At 39.9% G+C, this 18420-nt stretch overlaps 1 protein-coding gene across 1 annotated transcript in view; it reads left to right on the forward strand.

The window, feature by feature from the left end:
* The window catches only part of Rad54b (RAD54 homolog B), a 75206-nt gene that overhangs the window by 4695 nt on the left and 52091 nt on the right, over positions 1–18420 (forward strand). Inside the window, exon 2 of the mRNA XM_036178200.1 lies at positions 3123–3234. Within this exon, the coding sequence (XP_036034093.1) occupies positions 3123–3234 (112 nt within the window). The remainder of the gene's footprint in view (positions 1–3122; positions 3235–18420) is intronic.

Below are 18420 nucleotides of genomic sequence, written 5' to 3' on the forward strand. Positions count from 1 at the left end.
CTTTTAGAACTTTATTATTACATAATTTTGTATATTGTATGCATGGGTGTGAGTGGTCTGTGCTACAGTGCACATGTGTAGGTCAAAGATAGTTGATTCTCTTCTTCCATTATGTGGGTTGGGGACCAAACTCAGGTTGTAAGTCTTGTTAGTAAGTGCATTTATCCACTGAGCCATCTTATTAGCCCTTTCTTTTTTGAGACAGTCTCTAGTAGCTCACACTGGCCTTGAACTTGCTATGTAGCTGAGGATGACTTTGAACTTCTGATCCTCCTGCCTGAGTGCTGGGATTACAGGTGTGTGCCACCGTGCCTGTTTTATATGGTTCTGGGGCTCAAACCCAGAGTTTCCTTCATGGCTGGATAAACACTCCAACTAGTTAAACCCCAGCTCAGAACTTTAAGTCCTTTTCTTGTTTTTCAATAGATTTTTGAATCCTTGATTCTACTTTTTTTTTGGTCTGAATGAGTGGTTTTCTTTTTAAAAATTTTTATTTTATGTGCATTGGTGTTTGAGTTCCTTGGAACTGGAGTCACAGACAGTTGTGAGCTGCCGTGTGGGTGCTGGGAATTGAACCCAGGTCCTCTGGAACAGCAGTCAGTGCTCTTAACCACTGAGCCATTTCTCCAGCCCCCTTCTTTCTTTTTAAATTTTTATTTGTTTGTTTCTTCGTTTATTTATTTTTCGAGATAGGATTTCTCTTTGTAGCTCTGGCTGTTCTGGAACTCACTCTGTAGACCTGACTGGCCTTGAACTCAGATTTTCTTGCCTCTGCCATTTGAGTGCTGAGATTAGATCCCATGTGTCACCATATTGGCTAGAGTGGTTTTCTTTAAAAAAAAAAAAAGAAAACCCTACATTTCTATAATTGGCCAAATCCAAATATATTATTAGTTCTAACCAAACTAAGATTTCTGGGACACTTTAAGGAACAAACAGGCTTTATGTTTACTAAGGTTTTTGTTTTGTTTCTCCACCCTCAATACCAGGGGTTGAACTCAAGGCCTCCTAACTGAGTGATATCCTCAGTAATAAGCTGTAATTTTTTTGTGGTGGAGCATGCTGGGATTGAATGTAGAGCTTCACGCATGCTAAGCAAAAGCTCTACCATGGAGCTATGTCCCTAGTTCTCTCTTTTAGCAGCTTTATTTTGGATATAATTTACATTTTACAATCCATGGCTACAATTCAGTGTTTTATTTATTTATTTTTAATGTTTTATTATTTATTTTTGTTTTTCAAGACAGAGTTTCTCTGTGTAAGAGACCTGGCTATCCTGGAACTTGCTTTGTAGACCAGGTTGGCCTTGAACTCACATCTGCCTGCCTCTGCATCCTGAGTGCTGGAATTAAAGGCATGCGCCACCATGCCTGGCTCAGTGTTTAATAAATTTATAAATGTTGTGCAGCTATCTGTAGCCATTTTCATGACCTCAGAAAGAAACCTTACATGTTAACCTCCACTCCCTTTCTGTCCAAGTTCTCCAGATTCGACACGGCTAATGTATTTTGTCTCTATACTTGCCTGTTAGTGACATCTCGTATAAATCAACTCATGTAATACATGTCCTTTTGCAACTTGCTTAGCTTTTCCTTTAGCCTAACGTTTTCAAGTCTTACCCATGTTGTAGTAGATGTCTGTAGTTAATTTATTTTTATTGCTGCAATACTAGTTTTTTCTTGCTCTCGTAACATAGTACCATGAATTTATAGACTTAAAACAACAGAAATATGTCATCTAATTTTGATAGCAAAAGGTGGAGACAACCAAGAATCCATCAATAGGTAGATGCATGATGAGCAAATGTGGTATATACACAAATCTGAATGCTATTCAGCTATGCAGGGGCACACGTGTTAGTTATTTTTCTGTTGCTATACTAGAACATCATGAACCAGAACTTTTGGAAGGAAGAGCTTGTTTGGGTTTACAGTTCCAGAGCATAAGAGTCTATGACAGTGGGGAAGCATGACGGCAGGCAGCTGGCATGGCAGCAGGATTAAGAGGCAGAGGGTGAGCCGGCAGTAGGGTTAGCCTGTGAATTCTTGAAGACCACCTCTGCCCATGTACTTTGTCCAGCAAAGCAGCACTTCCTACGCCTCCCCAAACAGCACCACTAACTGGACCAAGTGTTCAAATGCCTGAGCTTAGGGGGGCGTTTTTCATTTAAATTACCACACTGTAGTACCTTGCACTGGGCTAAGACCAAAATGTTCATAAGGCCTGTGTTGATGTTTGGAGGTTTTAGGGAAGAGTCCATTTAACTTACCTGATTTCTTGATGCTTCTACTTCTGCTTGTTCAGCATATTCTACTAGGACGAAGCAGCTGCACATCCAGCCCCTATAGGTCACTGTGGTTTCTTTTTCCATTTTCAAGCCAGCACTGGAAACTTTTTTTAATGTTATAATGAGTTCTTATTAAACTCACTCAATGGTTACTTTGGCTGCAAGCCCGGCCTAAAATCTCTAACTCTTAACACAGCTTCTGAGCCGTCTTTGCCATATAAGATAAAATGGTGACATATCTGTAGATTCTGGGCACTATATCATCTTTGAGAGTGTTTCTTTTGTTTGTTTGTTTTTCTTTTTCTTTTTTTGGAGCTGAGGACTGAACCCAGGGCCTTGTGCTTGCTAGCAAGCGTTCTATCTACCATTGAGCTAAATCCCCAACCCCTGAGTGTTTATTTCACTGACAACACTTAATAATATTCTGTTGTATTCATTTACCATATTTTATAGATTTCATTTATTAGTTAAGGAGTATTTGGTTGTTTGAACTTTCCTTTGAAGGTACTGGAGTTTAAACTCAAGGCTGTGTTTGGTAGGCAAGTGCTCTATCACAGAGCACTTGACTTTTTTGAGACAGCATGTTACATAACTCAGGCTGGGTTTGAATTGCTGTGTAGCTTAGGTTGGCCTTGAACTTGTTATGTATCCTAGGCTAGCTTCCAACTTGAGAACCTAGGATCTGGAAGAGCAGCCTCCTCTCCCAACCCAGTACCTATTGTAATACAGATATATAGAAACTGGCAGCTTGCTTTAAATTTAGAGCCTATTATGTAAAAATGTGGGAACTTAGACTTAATTCATATATATCTATATCTATCTATATATTTTTAAGGGTACTGGACAGTCACAAAATGATCCAGGTGTATGCAGTTCAAACCTTTGGCCTATGGAGGGAAGCACTCAGGCAATGGACCGTGGGAATAGAGCAGATCCACTTCATACAGGTAAGACAGTGATTTTATTATGTTCATACTTACATGGCATATCACAGTGCTCTAGAAATGATTATTCAAGAATGGATGCTAATCTGATAATTATTGATGCAACACCACTAGATTTTTTGCTTCAGATTATCTGTTGTCAAAATTTATCTTTAGAAGTTGAATGTATAACCATTTAACTAAAAGACTGTAGATTGGTGGTTATAGTGTTTGCCTTCCATGGCAAGGCCCTGGGTTTGAGCCGCAACACCGGCTAAGTAAGAAATCAGACAAAACCATGTAATTGAAATCTTGTATTTTGTAATAGGTGTATATTTAAGACTATTTATAGGAAAATTGTTGATCAGGTACAGTCATAAGTACTAATTAATTGTGTTTAAAATTCTGTAATGAACACGTAATGAACTAATTTTGAAGAGATAAGCTTGAAAAAAGTAAAGCACAACTTTATTGTAGTCTGTGGTAAGGTCTGCAGATGGTCCAGCCTTCTGCAGGTCAGAGAGACTGGGAGCGAGATGCAGAGTCAGTGAGAAAAATACAGCCCCCCCCCCCCCAGGGATAAAAGCTTTTTCTTTTTATTATTTTTTTCTGTTGCTTGTTCTACTCTATTCTTTTTCTGTTCTGTTCTTCTACCCTGATGTTTCCCTTCTTCTTTCTTGATGACTTCCTTCTCACTTCTTAATTTTTTTCCCCTTACAGCCTATATGCTCCAGCAAAATCTTTCAGGCAATAAAAGAATTACAATGTGGTTACATTTATTTTTTTTTAAGTCAATGATCATGGTGAATACAAGTAAAAAATAACATGTTTCCCATTTCCCTTACATGATTAAACAAACATTTTACATATTGTACAGATTATCTCTAGAAACCTGTATACATTCATGTCCAAGCAACTTGTTATAGATTAACAGATATATAGATATTTTTCTCAGCCAGTTTTTTTTACTGGCAGGCTGCATTTTGCATTGATCCTTAAGAAAGGATCAATGACTTTATTATTTATCTCAAAAGGTAATCTTAAAAGAATCACAAATCTAAACTTTTTTTTTTTTTGCCGGAGCTGAGGACCGAACTCAGGGCCTTGCGCTTGCTAGGCAAGCACTCTACCACTGAGCTAAATCCCCAACCCCCAAATCTAAACTTTTGTATATGAAAAACAATGTCAGCTCTACTTTAAATCCTCAGGGTTCATATCCACTTATCAACAGATTTTTATATCAGGAAGCTGAGGGCAGAAATGGGTACAAGGAATTAATTATCATCCTTGATCACCAACTCATCCTAGCAAGAATTGTAACTCAGCCAGCATTAGCCAGGCTGCCATTGTCTTTGTTCCCTGACTGACCTCAATGAGCCCCTCAATGAGCCCCTCACTCAACTATCATAAGTATGTCTTTCTAAACTTTAAATTGTTCAAGATTTTATACCTCAAAGCCATTAACAAAAACATCTTAACCTAACCTTAAGTCATATTTAAAGCTTTGTTTTAGCTATGATGCACACAGAAACCTGTGAACTCATCCATCTCCCAACATTAAGATTCAAAGAACTTGAGCTAGCCTAGCTTCTGGGACTCAGTTGTTTTCCTTAATCATTAACCTAAGCCACAGTCTGTGTGGCTCCTCAATAGAAACTCAAGTCCTAGCTATGTGACACTTCCTTATTCTTATTTTTCTATCCTCTGCAATTCCTGCTTTATCAGAGGAGGCAATACTATATCCTACCTTTCCCTATGTTAATTTTCCCACTAAACTAACCTCTATCATAATTCCTTACTACATTTGTTAAAAACCCTTAATCATTAAAGTTCTGTTTAACGCTATTATTGTATAAAATCATTGCTTCAGTTAAACAGTACAGCTTAGGAAGAAATCATCTTCATAATAATCCACAGGTAAAAATGTCCATTAGAATGGGATATTTCCAAGAGATAATCACACTACATTAGAGGCAGCGGGGAATCTCCCCACATCCTTCACACCATGCCAGACACCAGAGAAAACTGGCAGCAGTTACCACCTGCTGCTCCTCTAAAATGGCTACAGGTAAAGATTAAACCAGATTTGAATTATTAATGCAGGGAAACCAAACATTTAACCTATGTTTCATCTCTCCATTGTTAAATTGAGTTATAATAATTATGGTTCCTTCCTTTGTAAAATAAAAAATAAAAGTGAGGTAGTTCCCAGAGTTTATTCAGCCTCGAGAAAGGCATAGTTTTATTCATGTTTCTTTGAATGGACAAGTTCTGGGAGCTGGCCTCAACTCTAGGGCTACTGAATTCTAACTGTATGATCCTTAGCCTTTCTGTGGATTCATTTCTTGTAGGTAGAGAAGGGACGTCTGTGTTTTCCCGGTTAGCCATCCTGCTGCTTGTATGCACTCCCTAAGAGAGAGAACGAGGGTGAGAGCTGGTGGCTGGGTCAGTTTAGGAGGGTCCCTAGGCACAGGTCTGGGCTCGTCAGGGTGGCTGCTGCTGCCCTGTCTCTGATTTGCTTTCCTTTCCTCCTTATATCCTTCCCAGACTCCCTTTGTTCTTTTTCTTTTCTTTTTGTCTCAGGCTTTCTTTTGCACTGTTAGGCCTAGGGTAGATAATTAGTCCTTGAGTGACTGTTTTTTTTTTTTTTTTTTTTTTCTCTTTCTTTTTTTTTTTTTTTTAAGATTTATTTATTTATTTTGTATGACTACAGGTCAGAAGAGGGTAGCAGATCTCATTACAGATGGTTGTGAGCCACCACGTGGTTGCTGGGAATTGAACTCAGGACCTCTGGAAGAGCAATCAGTGCTCTTAACTTCTGAGCCATCTCTCCAGCCCTCCTTTTTCTTTATACCATGGTAGCTGATCTCTTTATCTGAGAATGATGTTTTCACTATGGGCTATAATATAGTCTGTTACTGATTTGCGATTCGTGTTCTACACATAGTTTGTCATTGTCTTCAATACTAAATATGAGGAGTTAAGAGTTAAGATAAATCGAAGAGTGAATTCATTCACTTAGCCCTTGGTCCCTTTTCTAATTAATGAGTTTACTGGGCTGGGGAACCTGTTTCAACTGTCTGATACTCCCTTGCTTCTTACTCAGAGAGGTCAAACTGGAGAAAGATTTTATTCTCTAGTGGATTGCTGCAGAGGGATTTACCATAGAAAAGCAAGGAGATGAAGACATCTAGCATGTACAGATTGTACCTTTTGGCATCCTTTTAATTATAGTTCTAATCCATTCTGGAGGGAGTTGTAATTCTGTATATTTCAGTTAAAATATGTTCCCACATTACCTTCTTGTTTTGAAAATTTTCTCATCTATAAAGAGGTTGCAAATAGTTCAATTAGCATTCTGAATTCAGTATTTGATAATATTATGTCTCATTTACAGTTTTCTCCCCTCCCATGACCTATGTGCTAGGAGTTGAACCTATGGTGTTATGCATGTTAGGCAAGTTCTTTAACACTGAGTTCCAGAAGAAGGTTGGTTTGTTTTCTTTCTTAGTGGAAAGAACTCTAATAAGTATATTTGACTGCATTCTGCTTCACTGGGTCCTTGTCTCTTTATAGCACTATACATTTTCGGATGATGTTCTGTGATGATGAAGGTATAAGTTTGCTTTAATGACTTCCCAAGGTTCAGAGAATGTTCTTTCTGTGGAGACTGGTAGAAGAGCCCATTTCTGGATAGCCTTTGTCCTAGTTAGGTTCTCATTGCTCTAATGAAACACCATGACCAAAGATTTGGGGAGGAGAGGGTTTATTTGCCTCATGCTTTCAAATCACTGTTCATCACTGAAATAACTTAGGACAGGAACTCAAACAGGACAGGAACTTGGAGGCAGGAGCTGATGCAGAAGTCATGGAGGGGTGCTGCTTACTGGCTTGTTCCCCATGGCTTGCTCAGCCTGCTTTCTTATAGAACCAGGACCACCAGCCTAGGGATGGCACCACCCACAATGGGCTGGGTCCACCCTCATCTATTGCTAATTAAGAAAATGCCCTATAGACTTGCCTACAGCATCTTATGTATTTTCTCAGTTGAGGCTTCTTTCAGATGACTCTAGCTTGTGTCAAGTTGACATAAAACTATCCAGCATAGCCCTTTTTCTTTATTAATAGTCCAAATGAGTCATCTTAGCTTGTGCCTTTGAAAACCAAATCCTGGAAGAGAAGAAGTGTGAGTTGAATATGTTCCCTAAAAAGGTATGAGATTCTAAGTCCTGATATCTCTAAGTGTGACTTTCTTTTCAAATGGGTATCTTTGCAGATGTAATCATGTTAAGATGGAATCACAGTAATTTATGGTTGCTTAATTTGAAGTAGGAAGACATACCTTTAATCTAGATCTTTTGAGCTGGGAAAAGATACGCCTTTAATCCAGATCTTGAGGCAAGAAGACATACTTTTAATCTGGGCAATACCACACTCTCCTGGAAACCAATGTAAGAACATAGAAGAAGGAAGCTTTTGCTCTTTGCCTGCTTGCAAGCAAATCTGTTCTTCACTGGCGTTAGAGACTACTTTTTCAGAATTCCATTGTGTACTGAAGACCAGCTGAGATGTCCAGCTTCATGAACTGAGCAACTTCTGGATTCTTGGACCTTCTGTTCATAGGCAGCCATTGTTGGATTAGCTGGACCACTGTCTGTTAATTCTGACAAATACCCTGCCGGCTCCCCCCCCCCCCCCCCCCCTCTGTCTCTCTCTCTCTACACACACACACACACACACACACACACACACACACACACACACATGAATATATCTATATATTCATTCTATAAGTTCTGTTCCTCTAGAGAACCCTGACTAATACAAAGGTGGACTCCAAATTTCATGAAGGGAATTTGGAAAGATTGCTATTTTCTGTAGTTGACACCCATGACCAAGTCTTTGGCTTTGAGTATTTGAAAAAGTCAGGTGGGCAAGTTGAGGCCGCTGGATTCTGCTAGTCTGTGTGTTTCAGTACTGTTGAGAGATAGGTTCAGAAGCCTTGGCAAGATCATATTGTAAGGGATATGCTATGTGAATTGTAAATGGAGGTAAGGACGAATGTGAAAGTAAGTAAAGACATTTGGTGTGAAGAGCAGGAGTAGCATTTTGAGGTCTGGTAGAGGACTAGAAAAGATTTTTGTTTCCTTTTGTAAAGAGATAGAACATAGCTTACCAGCAGAACATTGGCCTACCATGTGTAGGGTCCTGAGTTCAATTTTCATCTTCACACACACACACCAAAACAAACCAAACCAAACTCAAAAAACAAATAAATAAATAAAGGAAAAGAAAAAGAGTAATATAGATGAAGAATTGAGATAATGAAGAGTAGAGGGTTTTAAAAATTCTTTTAAAATTATTATTAGGATTTATGGGTTATTAAGATATTTTGATATATATTTATAATGTGTAATGATTAAAAAATCAGGGTGGTTAACATTTTCTTCTCTTTAAACATTAAAACATTGATTTATTCAATTTACTTTTTTTTTTTTTTTGAGGCAGGATCTCATATAGCTTTAGGCTTAGCTAGCCTCCAACCTTGAATTCCTGTTTCTTTTTAAATGCCGAATGCCATTTATTGAAGGAGGGAGGAGGTCTTGAATACAGGCTTACAGCACAATGGGAGAACCCCGGAGGGCAGAAGTTTGCTACAGATATTTTACAATCTTGCATCTAAGCTGTTGATGCCCAATATGCAGGATACACAGACAAGGAACTTCCTTTAAGCATTCAGGAGGGTGGAACCTGGAAGGGAATTAGCATAGGGATGATATCATGGTCAAGGTCAGCAAGCAAGGCAACAGTTACCCAAAATGGGGACCAGGGCCCTATAGGTCCCCCCCTTTTACTAAAAAATGAGCTTCTGACTTAGGTTGGGTGGGACGTCAGCAGGTCACCTTACCCGTCATGGAGACACCTGTCCAGGCCACACAGGTGCTCTGTCTTAGGTTGGTGAGCACCCCCCAGATATTACCCGTCTCTGAATACTCATTATCATACAGGCTCAATTGTGTGTGAGCTGCAGAGTTAAATGCTGCCGAAGATCTCAAAGTGGCGCTGGGCTTGCAATCTGTGTGTTTGACACAGAAAAGACCAACAGAAGTCCTAACCCGCCCATAGCCAGCAGGCTAAACGCAATTGAGCCATTCCCTTCCTTAACGGGCCTTACTGCAAATTGGAGTCCTTGTAAGATGGTATCTCAAAAGCAAATGGAACTTGAGTTTGTAAATTTATAACTCCTGTTTTGTGCTCCCATCTTTCTGTCTCTACTGTGATTATAGGAGTGTATGTGATTATAGGAGTGTGTGTGTGTGTGTGTGTGTGTGTGTGTGTGTGTGTGTGTATGTGTGTATGTGTGTATGTGTATGAATGTATATGTGTGTGTGTGCTTGCATATGTGAGCATGGGCATGTAGAGGCCAGAGACAACCTCAGGTGTAGCTTGTCAGGCACTCTTTTCTCTCTCTGTCTTTTTTTTTGAGACAGACTCCTACTCACCTGGAGATTGCCAGAAAGGTTAGACTAGCTGGTCAGCAAGCTTCAAGATTCCGCCTGTCTCCACCTCTCTCGCATTAGGATTACAAACATATTCTACCATGCCTGGCCTTTTCTCCATGGATTCTAGGCATTGAACTCAAGTCCTGTGGTGTCTATAAGACAAGCAAAGCACTTTCCCAACTGAGCCATCAATCCAGCTCTGACATTTTTTTTTTTTTGTTAATATATGATCATACATATTTATGAGGTACAGTGTGATCTTTCAGTGCATGTTTGCTGTATGTATCCATCAAATCAGGATAATTAACATTTTAGCTTCTTGTCATTCCTCTTGTTTCCAGCCTTCATGTATAATAACGTATTACAAATTCAGTCCTCCACTTTTTTTTTTTTTTTTTCCGAGACAGGGTTTCTCTGTAGTTATGGTGCCTGGCCTGGATCTAACTTTGTAGACCATGCTGGCCTCGAGCTCACAGAGATCCACCTGTCTCCCAAGTGCTGGGATTAAAGGCATGCGCCACCACCGCCCGGGCTAGTCCTCCACTTATTATGCCTAATCTTCATTGTCTACTTGACTGGATTTAGAGTTACCTAGGAAATATATGTCTGTGGGTGAGTTTCCAGTTGAAGGAGGGAATGCCAAACATGAATATGAACTGCACAGTCCCATGGATTGGTGTCCTGGACTAAATAAAAAGGGAAAAGGAGAAAGAGAGCAGAATGCCAGTGTTCCCCTTTCTTTGCTGTGAGATGTGAGCAAGCCCCATACTACCTCCACATCTCCTTGTCTTGATGAAACCTCCCCTCTGAACCCTTCCTCCTTGTCGCTTCATGTGCTGCAGAACAGTGGGATGTAATGCTTTCATCTAACTGAATCTCACTATGTAGGCCAGGCTGACCTCAAACTCACAGAGATTTGACTACCTCTGCTCCTGAGCAATGAGATTAAAGGCTCCACCATGCCCAGCTCCTTGGGCTATCTTTAACCCTCTCTGTGTAGTCCTTGAGGCTAACAGACAAAACCTTTTTGGTATGTATTAACTTCGTGCTAGTCTAGTTTTCACCAACCAAAAGGCTAAGAATCATCAGATAGCATGAGGTAGAGTGAGATTTCTCCATTCTGCTGTAACTACCTACTTAATGTTTCCACCAGTGTATTTTAAAGTTCCTTGATTTATGACTTTCTTTGTTCTGTTACTATAGAAACTTCATGAAACAGAGCTGGGCAGTGGTGGTACATGCCTTTAGTCCCAGCATTCCAGAGGCAGAAGCAGATAGCTCTGAGAGTTTGAGGCCAGCTTGGTCTACAGAGCGAATTCCAGTATAGCCAGGAGTGTTACACAGAGAAACCCTATTTTTCTTCCCCTTGAGGTGAAAATTGTATTTTTGCATCGACATATTAACAGAAGAGGACAGTGCTTGCTGCAAAGCCTGGGATCCCCATGGTAGAAGGAACAAACTGATCCTGCAGGTTCTCCTCTGACCTACACTCACACAAACATAAATAAGCAAATAAATACAGAAAGTATTTGTAAATGTAGTGCAACTAGTTAACTGCTGTCTGCAGAATATATAGCCGTACAATGTTTTCCAGATATGTAAATGTCTGTGCACAGCTTGTGTTAACTTGACACAGGCTAAAACAGTGGTTCTCAGCCTTCCTAATGCTGCAATCTTTTATTCAATACAGTTCCTTGTATTGTGGTGACCCCCAAACATAAAATTATTTTCATTGCTACCTCCTAAGTATAATGAATGTACTTTCATTGCTACTGTTGTGAATGGTAATGTAAACATCTGTGCTTTCTGAAGGTCTTAGGTGACCCCTGATGCACAGGTTGAGAACCAGTGAGCTAGAGTCATCTGAGGAAACCATAATTGAGAAAATCCCTCCATAAGCTTGTGAGGCATTTTCTTTCTTTCTTTCTTTTTTTTTTTTTTTGGCTTTTCAAGACAGGGTTTCTCCTTGTAGTTTTGGTGCCTGTCCTGGATCTCACTCTCTAAACCAGGCTGGCCTGGAACTCACAGAGATCTGCCTGCCTCTACCTCCCGAGTGCTGGGATTAAAGGTGTGTGCCACCACCTCCTGGCAAGGCATTTTCTTGATTAATGACCAATGTGAGAGGACCTGGCCCCTTTTGGGTAGTACTCCATCCTTGGCAAGTGGTCCTGGAATTTATAAGAAAGCAGGCTGAGCAAGTCATAGAGAATAAGCCAGTTAACAGCAGTCCCCCATGACTTCTGTTTCTGTTCCTGCCTCCCAGTTTCTGCCTTGATTCCCTCAAATGGGGCACTACCTGTGAGTTGTAAAATAAATACTTCCCTCCCCAAGTTGCTTTTGCACTAGAAAAGTAACTGAGATAATATCTAAAGAAGAAACACAGGGTTGGGGATTTAGCTCAGTGGTAGAGCACTTGCCTAGTAAGCGCAAGGCCCTGGGTTCGGTCCTCAGCTCTGGCAAAAACAATAACAAACAAACAAACAAAAAAGAAGAAGAAACACACACAAAAATGCAAGAGGCTGCCTCTTGGGAAAGAAATAGATTAGATGTCTAAACACAAGGAAAAGACTTCTTACTATACAATATTCATGCACTATCTATTTTAAAAATCCAAAAATGACTACTTACATTTTCCTCTTTAAAGTCTCATTTAGATATAATAATCGTTTATTGTATGTGAGCTCACATGCCACAGTGCATTGCAGAGGTCAAAGGATAACCTCGTGGAGTTGGTTATCTCCTTCCACCTTTACATGGGTTTTGAGGACTGAACTCAGGTGACAGGTGTGGGTAGCGAGTACCTTTTTCTGGCTGAGCCATCTCACCAGCCCTATTTTTTGTTTTGTTTTGTTTTGATTTTGGTTTTTTCGAGACAGGGTTTCTCTGTGTAGCTTTGGCACCTTTCTTGGAACTCACTCTGTAGCCCAGGCCATCAGCCCTATTTTAAGATTAGGCTCTGGGGTCTGGAGAGATGACTCAGGTTGAGAGCACCCGTTGCTCCTCTGGAGGACCCAGGTTCAATTCCCAGCACGAATGTGGTGGCTTGAAGCTGTCAGTAATCCCAATTCTAGGGATTTTTTGATGCTCTCTTCTGACCTCTTCAGGCACTGGGCATGCACATGGTGTATGTACAAAGGTGCAGACATAATAATAAAATAAATCTAAAAACAATTAAAGATCAGCTCTATAGAGTGCCCTTGCCTCAGGACACTGCTAGGTACACAACCTTCTGAAAGTGCGCCTCCACCAGATACTTAATATTCCAATGCCTTGGTTTTGGAGTCGTCTCCAGGATAGTAGGAAATATATTTTTGTTGTACATAAACTAGCCAGTTTGTGGTATTTTGTTATGACAACCTGAATGGATTAAGATAACATTATGGTAAAAGCCTTTCCTCTGTTCAAGATTATGTCCTATATTTTGTTGTTCTTGTCTTTAGTTTTTTACTAATTTTGTTTTGTTTTTGAGACAGTGTTTCACTTTGTTATCCTGGCTGGCCTGGAACTTCAAGCACTGTTTTCTAACTTACATTAGTTTGATGTTGTGACATGATTTGTTTCAGCTTATACATTTTGGGGCAGGACACTCTGGAGGCACATATCAGTTTTTCCCATTACTGGTGTTATTAGTTTTATTTGAGCAAAACAGTGTGTGCAGGTTTCTTTGACTCCATCTAAAACAGTTTCTACACTGTGGTTAATAAGTAACCTTGGGGAGTTACTTTGACAGTATTGCTATTTTTTTATTGCAGTACTTGGGATTGGTCCACAATCTTTGTACACGCTAGACAAATGCCCTGCCAAAAGCTGACTCTTGTTGAAATTTATTACTGTGATTTCTGCCCAAGGTAAACTTTGTAATTCCATTTATATTTATCATCAGTTAGCATTCTGATAAAGGGAATACTTTTCCTTTTTTTCTTCATTTATTTACTAAATTTATAAAACTTGTTTTAGTCAGTGAATTGTAACACTGTTATCAGTGTATATGTGTGCATTCATGTGTGTATGTGTGTGTTCATGTATGAGTGTATATGTTCATATGTGTGTGTTACTCCAGCTAACTCAGAATTCTTAGGAAATAGAGTTACAGATGGTTATGAGTTGCCATATGGGTGTTGAGAATAGAACTCAGAACTTTTGGAACAGCAGCCAGTGCTCTAACTATTGACTCATATCTTTTGCCTTGGTTTTGCAATTTTTAATTATATATATGTTGTGACTCTGTGGGTCTGTGCATATGAGTGCACAGTTAATTTTAATGCCAAAAGCAACTAAAATCTACTTATTCAACAAACATCCCTAATACAATAGTTTTATTAACTAGTTCTTATATTGTAGATTAGTTCTTTAGATTAGTTCAGCCTATATAATTTTTTTTTTTTTTTTTTTGAAACAGGATCTCACATAGGCCAGACTGGCCTCAAACTCACTATGTAACTGATCCTCTTGTCTCTGCTTCTCAAATGCTAGAATTACAAGCTGTACCATCATGCTTGACCTCAATGTTTTTTATTTGCATTTCTCTGATGTTTAATAGTGTTGAATATATATGTTCACAAACCTTTTTGACATTCTAAATTTTTTTCCCTTAGAAAAAATGTCTGTTTAAGTGTTTTGCCCTTTTAAAAGTTCGATTATTTGTTTATTTAGTAGAGCTGTGTCTCAAACCCAGGGCCGCCTGCATTTCAGGAACCTCTTCTGCTACTGAGTCACACCCCTAGTCTGGGTTATTTATTTATTTTTTAACTCTCAGTAATATATGCTGCCTCAATAGTGGTAAACTGTTGTGGTAGCGCCCACGCTACCACCACCGGTTTACCATGTCTGAGCGAGGGGCTGTGGATCGAAAAACAGAGACAAAAGACAGCGGGTCATTCATGCCAGGGGATGCCGAATGCCATTTATTGAAGAAGGGAGGGAACCTTAAATACAGACTTACAGCACAATGGAGGAACTCCGGAGGGCAGAAGTTCGCCACTGAATGTTTTACATTCTTGCATCTAAGCTGTTTACACCAAATGCAGGATACACAAACAAAGAACTTCCCTTAAGCATTCAGGAGGGTGGAGACCAGGGCAGGGAATCAGCATAGGGAGGAAGGACATCAAGGTCAAGGTCAGGCAAGCAGGGCGGCAGTTACCCAACTTGGTAGTTCCAGGGCTCTACAGTAAACCAATAGGCCCTGTACAGACTACCTTCAAGTTCCTCTTCCCCCATCTTCTATGGGCATGGTCACAGTTTTGCTGTGTTTCTCATAGTCTCCTAATCCTTGCTGTCCCTTCATAGAAGGCTAGTAAAACGTTGTAGGACATGCTCTTCAAGTGGTCTTTCAAGAAAACTATTTTTCCCTAGCATGTGGTTTGGACTTATTCACTTTGAATCTGCATTTGCAAGGGCCAGTGTAGGAAAAATGAAATTATAATTTGCAAGGGTCTCTCTGACCCAAGATCTGTGGATAAGAAAGCAGTTGGGTTCAACATGTCTCAGCAAGTGTTGATTCAAACTTCGAATTTATTTTAGGTACCTATGAGCACAGCACAATTTGGAAAAAAGTTTCCTGGTGATAATTAACTCAGTCCTGTGTACACAACAGAGCTCAAGCCATGACTACATAGAAACTCTTTGTAAAGTACAAGTGACATCTTCCGTAAAGATAGGTTTTGTAGATTAACTGAGAAAGCAGACTGAAGATAAGGTCTGGGGGAAAATAGCATTATGGATTGACTGAGACAAACATGCTCAAGATAAGGAATTGGGGAAGGGTCTGGTGTGGTCTCAGGGCAAAGGTCACCAGGCTCTTAACTGCCTTTGGTCCCAGTCCTCTGTGTGTTGTGTTTAACATTTAACATTACTGTCTGCTAGTGCTTATCTCTGAGCACAAGGACTTAGGTGCCTTCTACAGTAAAGTTTTTAACCTCAGCTTTTATATTTAATTTAGTTTTCTTTGCAGGAGGTCAAACTTGGGCTGTCCCTGTTCCAGCCTCCCAGGGGGCTTAGATTACACTTGTACCACTACTTCCAGCTTCAGTTTTTCTTTTTCAAAATTTGAGACAAGATCTCAGTATATAGCCTGGGCAGATCCTGAAGTTTTGATCCAGCTCTGTAGGGGTCCACTAGGGCTGTAGTATGTGCTACCAAACCCGACGCAACCTCTGTTTTGTTTTATACTGTCATCTTTTGTCGTTTATATGAATCCTTATTTTATTTGTTTGTTTATTTTTGTGGGGCTTGAGCACTTATATTTTCAAGATTGAGTCAAAAGCTGCTTGTAAAATGGAGTCTTGCAGGGGGAAGGCACAGCCTGAAAAAACTATCTTACACAACATAGAGTAACTTAGAGCAGGCCATAGCCTGATCACAACCTTTTTTTCCTGCCGGCATTGTACTTGGCCTTGGATTTGCTGTAATCTTCCTACCTCGGACTCCCGTAGTCAGCTATACAGTGGCCAGTGTCAAAGTCCCCTTTTGGATGGGTATCTTTGCCAAGGCCTGAGATGCTGTCTCAGGAGCACAGTAGTGCATCATGGTCATCTCCAAATTTCCAGGTTTTTGTATTGTCCAACTAATTGGGCATTTGTTTTGTGCTCTCAGGGTTCACAGCTAAGGACTTGTTCATTAGCCTGTGGATGCCTCCTTGTAGCTAGTTCATTAGCATATGAAAGCCTGCCTTGGGATTGGCTCACTTCTGAGCTGCTTGTGGCTGGCTCTTGTCTTACAAACACTACATTATTCCAAGTCACATAAAATGGTTTCACTTACGTTCCTAACAGTGAGAAAACAGGGCAGATATAGAAAGTAATGGTGCTGCCTTTTAGTCTGTCTAGCAGATGGAGACTGTCAGAGAAATGCCTCCTGTGGCTTATTGCTGAGATAAGGATGTCTGTTCTGAGGTTGCTTTTTATTTCATAGTGCTTAGTAGATGGAGTATTGTACTGTGGGGGTATCTGCATTGGATCCCAAATATCAGCAGAATAGGGGTTATAGTGTATTTTTCAAATGTACCATGTCAATATTGTTCTATGTTAATATATAGAAATCTACTTCTTTCCCTTTTTTTTTTTGCATGTGTATGTTATATGCATGTGTGTGTGGGGGCACCTGTGTAGGTGGGTGCATGTGCATGTGTGTGTAGGCTAGAGTTGGTGTCCTGTCTTCCCCCATCACTCTCTACTTTACTTACTGAAGCAAGGTTTCTGACTAAACCTGGAGTTCTCAGATTGGACTAGTCTAGCTAGCCACTTTACCCTGGGGATCCCCTGTCTTTGCTTCCTAAATCTAGGGATTGCAGGTAGGTTGCCATGCCTATCCAGCTTGTTTGCTTGCTTCCTTTCTTTTTTTCAAGGCAGGGTTTCTCTGTGTAGTCCTGGCCAACCTGGAATTAGCTCTGTAGATCAGGCTGGTATTGAACTGATAGAGATCCCCCTGCCTCTGACTGGGATTAAGAGTGTGTGTATGTGGGTGATGGGAACTGGACTCTGGTTTTCATGCTTGGATGACAGGTACTTTATTATCTGAGTCCATTTTCTTCCTGACACAAGGTCTTGTTCTATATGGACCATTCTGGCCATGAGCTTGCACTGTCCTCATCTCTGAGAGTGTAAGACACTTCACTCAGCTTTTACTCCTTTTTTTCTACCCTACTTTTTGAATAGATAATGCATTTAAAGTTTGTTGTATGTAAAGCTGTATGTTATCAGGCTCATTGGTCTTGGTCGTACATGTTTTTTGTCTATGCTACATTGGGAGTTTGAGCTACATAGGGAGACCATATAGGGAGACCTTGTCTCAAATCAACAGCAAACATCTAAAAAAACTGAGAATTCAGTAAGTTTTATTTGCTTCTTGGTTAAAAACATGAAAACAAGTGAGTAATTTTAGGAGCTGGACTGTAGATCAGGAGTATAGCATGTGTCCAGTAGTCATAAGGCTGTGTGCACCAGAAGACAGCTTTGTAGCATTTCTGTGCACTACAGCTTTCTACAAAGCCATTGTATCTAGAGCCTTATCTTTGTATTTTCTGGGTATTGTGCTGAGCTCAGGAACATTTGTGTAGATTGGTAATTGTTCTATAGAAACATTCTTACTTCCTAAACATTTATTAATTGATTGATTGATTTAGAGAGAGAGAGAGTGTGTGTGTGTGTGTGTGTGTGTGTGTGTGTGTGTGTGCCCGTGCCTGTGTACACAACTTCATGAGTTGATTTTCTTCTACCATGTGAGTCCCAGGGATCAAACTCAGGTCATCAGTCTTGGCAGCAGATGCCTTTATCATATGAACTATCTTACCAGCCTTTGACTGAATCAGATATGTTCAAGTTTGGTTTCACTTACTTATTTCTTTAGTTTGAGGTACTGGAGATTAAACCTAGTGCCTCAAACATATTCAGCATTTGCTGTACCACTGAGCTACACCACGAATCTTTCATGAATGCTTCGAGTAATTTCTCTGTCTGGACAAATACATGAGAAAATAAGCTTGTTTTGTTTTTGTGATTATCATATGCTTCAAACTAGGATTAAACATGAAAACTACTGGCTAGATTAAGTGTTTCTTTTCATAGTCCAATTCCTGTGACTAAGATAAACACAAAAATCCTGCTTTATAGAAATAAGGTTTGTTTGTACACTCCTGTCTAAGACATGATTATGCTGTTTCTCACCATTAATTTTTACACATGATAAAACAGACTAGTATATTTATATA

The sequence above is a fragment of the Onychomys torridus genome, chromosome 2 (genome assembly GCF_903995425.1).
Source record: "Onychomys torridus chromosome 2, mOncTor1.1, whole genome shotgun sequence".
NCBI lineage: Eukaryota > Metazoa > Chordata > Mammalia > Rodentia > Cricetidae > Onychomys > Onychomys torridus.